Raw genomic sequence first — 6,503 nt, forward strand, 5'->3', positions numbered from 1 at the left:
GTGGATGCTGAGAAAAGTCTTATTTGGATGGTAGATTCAGGTAAGTTATCACATTTCCCCTAATCAGTTTTTCTTAAGACAGTGGGTTATCAAAAGGTTTTGAATAACAGGTAGAAGAAAGTGGCATGGATATTACTGTAGATTTCTAAAAAAGAAATTGAAGGTGGGTTTGAGTAGAGCGTGTATTTAAATAAATTGGGACATAGATGATAATAGCTCTGCAATATCTGGGAGATGTAGAGATAAGGATAGGGTGACTATAGGAACAACCGATAGATACAGAAAGGATTAGGTTGAGGTCAAGTTGAGAACATTTATTTAGATTCCTGGGCAAGATAGGAAAACGTCTGTTTCGCCCCTTCCCAAATCTGGTTGGTCCTCACTCCATAAATAATGGGATTGAGCATAGGTGGGATGACCACATAGAGGTTGGCCAGGAGGATATGGACATAGTGTGGGATGTGTCTCCCACCAAACCTGTAGGCAAAACAGAGAAGAGGGCAGGGATGTAGAAGAGCAGGATGACACAGACATGAGAGCCACAAGTGCTCAGGGCCTTGGACCGGGCATTGCGAGAAGGGAGGCGGAAGACGGCTCGGAGGATATGAATGTAGGAAACAGTGATAAGAATGATGTCCAGGCCTGTGGAAAGTAGAGCAGCTGCCAACCCATACCAGACATTGATGGAGATATTGGAACAGGACAGACGGGCGATGCCCATGCGCTCACAAAAAGTATGTGCAATGACGTTGATCTGACAGTAGTGCAGGCGCTTGAGAAGAAAGATGGACGGAAACATGATGGTGAAGCTACGGGTCAGGGCGGCAGCGACGATCTTCCTAATGACCGAGCTTGTGAGGACTGTGGCGTATCTCAGCGGGAAGCAGATGGCCACAAATCAGTCAAAGGCCATGGCCAGCAGGACAGCAGAGTCAGCCATGAAGAGAAAGTGGATGAAGAACATCTGGGTGAGACAGCCATTGAAGGAAATGTGGCTAGAACCCAGCCAGAAGTTGGCCAATGCTTTGGGCATTGTGGAAGTGGAGAGCAAGATATCAGCACTGGACAGCATGGCCAAGAATACGTACATGGGCTCATGCAGACCTGGCTGGGAGAGGATGACACAAATTAAAATGCTGTTGCCTGCCAGGGCAACTGCATACATGGTGCAGAAGGGGATGGAGAGCCAGATGTGCAGGTGCTCCAGCCCAGGGATGCCAGTGAGGAGGCAGCCTGCCACGCAAGTGTCAGAGTCATTCCCAGCAGCTGTGCTGCTGGCAGATGAAAGGGCCATGATTTTCTTCTCCTGTACCAAAGGGGAAACATGTAGCTTCAGACTTCATACACGCCAGCAGAATGCATGGAGAGGCTTGCAAACAGCCACAAGGTCTGCACACACTTAGAGGTCCTACAACCACTCTGGGCTCTGCGAAGGCGTATTCTCTCTAGACAACGACCCACAGGCTCTCTGCACAAAGGGCACGGCTATAGACCCTGCCCACAGAAAGGGTCTGTGTTCTTATTCCAAGGATTTCAGTATCATTCTAGGACTTTCACAGGGCTCAAAAACATTGCCAGACCCAATACAGTGCCACAGGTTCTGAAAAGAACAGGAACAGCTAGAACACCAAAAGCAATCTCTAATCGCTACAGGTATGTGAACTATAATGAGCTCTGCGAAAGCCCCAGGCTCTGCACAGAAGGGCTACAGCCCCACACCAAGGAGCAATTTTCTCTGCTTGGCAGACCATGTGGGAGAATGGGATTGGGGGCAGTGGGCACTGAAGACACTGCATCTCTTTTCCCCCCATCACAGATGCTCTGACAAGTATGGAGGCAGTGAAGTCTGCTGTGGCATTTAGAAAGAGCACTGGACATTATGTGGGGAAAAAAAAGAAAAGACCCGGATCTGCAGGTCCCACAATTACTTTCATGTGTGTGTGTTCTTAAACTATTTTTAAAACTAGCTGTGTAAACACACACGTACACATATTCCTGTGTGTGTGCCTATGTATATATGTGCATATGTGTGTAAGTATGTATGCATCTCTAAAAGAATAATTTCCCCATCTATTCTCTGAATCCTCTTTTTTTCCTACCTCCTCTGGGACTTTGTTCCATCAATTACTTCTCTCTTCTATATCTTCAATTTCTCCTAATTTTTCTTGGATCTTCTTTCTTAGATCTTTTGCATTTATAAATATTCATGTCTTTAGAACCTTGAAAACAAACGAACAAAACAACAACAGCTCTCATATAAACATCTTATTCTACTACCTGTTCCACTACTTACTGTTCTTTCTTCTTTCCTTCAAAGTCAGTCCTTCCATTAACACCTCTTTAGGTTTTGATTTCTTTATCCTCCACTGGTTCTTCTCTTGTCTCCTGGCCTTGCTTTCCAGTCCTCATCAAGCCTTCAACTGTCCCCGCAGGACTGTCAGTATTTCCTCTGGGCTGTCTGCAACCTCTCCTCATTTGCCCACTCTCCCTGACTGATCTGGCCCACAGCCTGGGCTTCATTCAGTGTGCTCGTGCTAATACCTCCCAAATCTGTATTTGTCATCTACCCGGTTTACCAGGCTTCAGCTCCACTTACCTGAACACTGCCCCCACTCCCACCACCTAGTCTGCACTTCTTCCAGTCTCTACAACAGCCTCCATATGTAAATTATGTTTCCTAAAGATAATTTTGAGCACAGTACTGACTTGATTACAAATCATAAACTCCCTCTGCCTGAAAGATTCACCCAAATGTTTCCTGCTTCCTCTGCTGAAACTGGATCAAATACTTGTCTCTGAACCTGTTCTTTCTCTGTGGTCTTTCATATATTCTGCTTCTTCTACCTCCATCCTCACTTTTATTTACCCAGTTTATTTTTCTCATTCAGGAAGACTTTCCTCATCCCCCGAGGGGGGCTGTGTGCCCCCTCAAGGCACCTGCGTTCCCTTGCAAGCACCTATCTCCCTCTAGAATTTACCACACTGAAATCTTTTCAGCCCCAATATATTGCGAGCTCCTTAAGGGTCAGGGCTGCTGTCCTATTCACTGGTGTCTGGGACAGAGTTGACATGTGGTGAACATTAAGAAAGATGAGAGAATAGGTAAGGCTCCACTCACATGGCCACATAAATTCACACTGTCAGGGGCACACACTCATGCCATAAAAACCATGGGTTTGCACAGAACCTCTGTTCTCACACTCTCTTCTAGTCTACAGCCCATGCCAATTGTTGCCTCCGTTCTTCCTCCAACATCACTCACCATGGGCACCCTCCACTATGTGCTCCCACCTTCCTGGGTCCCATTTGTCCGAGTCACCATTCTTCTCTGACTTCAGTTCTCCTTCTCCATAATCAGCCTCCAAGGCAGCCTTAGTTTACAGCAGTTCCCTATTGCTAATCCATGGGGCTTGTGTTTTCAGTCCAGTTGAGGCAGCCTTGATGTTGCTGCACCCCCAAATTAGGGAGTATCCCTAGGAGCTCCACTCACAATTTTCTCTCTGGAAACCCCTGTTTTCAGATCTCCCACTCCTTCTATGTCCAATTCTCTTGCCCTCTAGTTCTTGCTTTTCTCAGCTTTGGGGAAATTACCAGAAAAAGTATTCCTTCTATTTCCAATTCCCACCTGTTTTTGAGTCCTTTACCTGACTGTTCCATCCAGGAACTTTATCATTTATAAATGCCCCCCCAATTGCAGTAGAAAAACATTTTCCCCATTGTTTCTCAATGTCAGAGGATAGTGCTTGTGTGCCATTTATGATTCTACTATCTTTCTTACAAGCCAAGGATCACCTGCTCATCAATCCTCACCTGTATAAAAGAGACCTGTTATAAAAAGTGACCCTTCAAACTGCTTTTCCCCCATTGTACCCTGCAGAACAAAATTCCCTCGGGTGACCTAGTCCACTCTTCCCCTTCATCATTCACATCTCCTTGAATGTTGCTAAGAGCTGTCTACTTATCTTGTACCCATTACCCATTCATTCCACCATATTAATAACCTCCTCTCCAACTTGAAAATATATGACCCAGACTTACTTCCCTGAGGCCACCTTCTCATATTCACAGTTTTTTGATTCAATGTTTCTTGCACAGCTCAGCCTTCCTTAATATATAGAATTGAATCTAGGGTCTTGCTTCATATGGTCTTTGTTTCCTCTTTTCCTTTGGGGATATGGATTCTCCTCCCTTTGTATGTCCTTTCCCCCCTTAGTTTCAAAGCCCTCCCCTGACACTTGGGCCAATATACTTCTGTTCAACACAGGATCTAAGGCACACAAGGAGATGCTCTGGCATAGAGCCAGAGAAAAGAAATCAATTGATAGACACTCTGAGAACCAAAGGAGTGTGGTGCAGTGATGGTCAGCACCAACTCAGAGGCTCTTATTTAGTGTGAGAGTTTCCATTGAACTTGTTTTTGCATCTCCTTCCTGATACTAGTTCTCTTCCATGCCTTCAATCCCACTCTCTCTCCTCTCTTTCTCTCATCCTTTCATCCTTCCTAGAGTATTTTCCTCTTGGGCTTCTTTCATTCACCATCTGTCTAGTGTCTGTCTTCAAACCTCTGCTCCTTTTTTACCTTAATGCTCTCTCTTCACCCCTTCATTGCTAAAATCTGTTGTATTCAAATGTCATCCTGAAGGAAAGGATATATAGGGACTATTGTTCCTATCTTGCTCATTTAAAAACTGGAAAAGTCAAGAATCATCCCTTCTTTAGTAAATATTTCAGGTCTACAGTAAGGAAAACATGTCCTCTTACCGTGAGCAGCTATGAGTAATTAAGTAAGACAGTGGGTGTAAAGACCTATGGGAATCCAGAGGTTAGAAGTATAATTCTGCTTGGTAAAGTTAGGGTGGCTTCAGGGAGTGTCCAATTGCACTTGGGACTGAAAGTATGTGGTGTGCACAGATTTGTGTGTTTATGATTTTATTGTGAGTGACAAGTGAGACAATGAATGTGAAAGAACTTTGTAAGTTTCTGTTGATTTAAGTGCCTATTCTTGCACTAGCATCACACTTCCTTGATTACTGTTTCATTATAAGTTTTAACTCAGGAATTATGAGTCCTCTTATTTCACACTGCTTTTTTTTTTTAAGAATTGATTTGACTATTCTGGATCCCTGAGACTCCATATGGATTTTAGAAACAATTTATTAATTTCTATGAAGAAGTCGGCTGTGATTCTGATAGAGATTGAGTTGAATCTGCGGATCAATTTAGGAAGTATTGCCATCTTCACAATGTTGAGTTTTCCAACCCATGAACATGTGATATTTTTCCCCATTCATTATGCAGAGCATGTCTCCTTTAATTTTTCAACAATACTTTCTATTTTTCAGAGTATACAATTTATACATCTTAAATTTATTCTTAAGTATTTTATTCTTTGTTATGTTCTTATAAATTGAATCATTTTACTAATTTGTTACAAGATTGTTCATTACAAATGAATAGAAATATAAGCAATTTTTATATTGACCTTAAATATTGTGTAATTAACTATACATGCTGAACTCATATATAGTTCTAATAGTTTCTTATTTTTATTTTTAGTGGATTCCTTAGGATTTTCTATATAAAGATCATGTCAACTATAAATTGAGATAGTTTAACTTATTCTCTTCCAATCTAGATGCCTTTTATTTTTTATTCTTGCCTAATTTCCTTGGCTAGAACCTCCAGTACACTGTTGAGTAAAAGTGACAAGAGCAGACATCCTACCTTCTTGATCTTAGGGAGAAATCATCCAATCATTCACCATCAAGTACGATGTTAGCTGTGAACTTTACATAGATGCAACTTATTGAGTTGAGGGAACTTCTATCCTAGTTTGTTGAGTGTCATCTGCATTTCTGAAGAAGAGTTTTTGTCAGATATAGAATTCTTAGTTGAGATTTTTTTTTCTTTCAGCCCTTTAAATGTTATTCCATTGCTTTCTCACCTCCATGGTTTCTGATGAATTATCCGCTGCCAGTCCTATTAACAAGTCCTCGTACATAATGAGTTGCTTCCCTCCATGTTTTCTTTCTTTCTTTTTTTTTTTTTTAAGATTTTATTTATTTATTTGACAGAGAGAGATCACAAGTAGACAGAGAGGCAGGCAGAGAGAGAGAGGGGGAAGCAGTCTCCCTGCTGAGTGGAGAGCCTGATGTAGAACTCGATCCCAGGACCCTGAGATCATGACCTGAGCCGAAGGCAGCGGCTTAACCCACTGAGCCACCCAGGCGCCCCTTCTCTCCATGTTTTCAATACTCTGTCTTTGGCTTTCAGCAATTTCATTATGAAATGTCCCATTGTGGATTTCTTTGTATTTGTCCTACCAAAAAATATTTGAGCTTCTTGGATGCATAGATTCATTGAAAAATTACATTTAGGAAGTTTATTGCCATTCTTTCTTTCTTTTTTCTTTATTATCACCATCACTATTTATTTATTTATTTATGAGAGAGAGAGAGAGAGAGAGAGAGAGCACAAGCAGGAGGGAGGAACAGAGGGAGAGG

At 42.3% G+C, this 6,503-nt stretch overlaps 1 protein-coding gene across 1 annotated transcript; it reads right to left on the reverse strand.

Moving 5' to 3' along the window:
* Positions 1-314: 314 nt before the first annotated feature.
* Positions 315-6,001, reverse strand: LOC111159291 (olfactory receptor 52B6). Its single transcript, XM_022521704.1, is given in 3 exon segments — positions 315-490; positions 493-1,306; positions 5,945-6,001. Coding segments are annotated over 3 exon segments (1,047 nt in total).
* Between the last annotated feature and the right edge of the window lie 502 nt (positions 6,002-6,503).

The sequence above is a fragment of the Enhydra lutris genome, unplaced genomic scaffold (genome assembly GCF_002288905.1).
Source record: "Enhydra lutris kenyoni isolate GAN:26980312 unplaced genomic scaffold, ASM228890v2 scaffoldscaffold68, whole genome shotgun sequence".
NCBI lineage: Eukaryota > Metazoa > Chordata > Mammalia > Carnivora > Mustelidae > Enhydra > Enhydra lutris.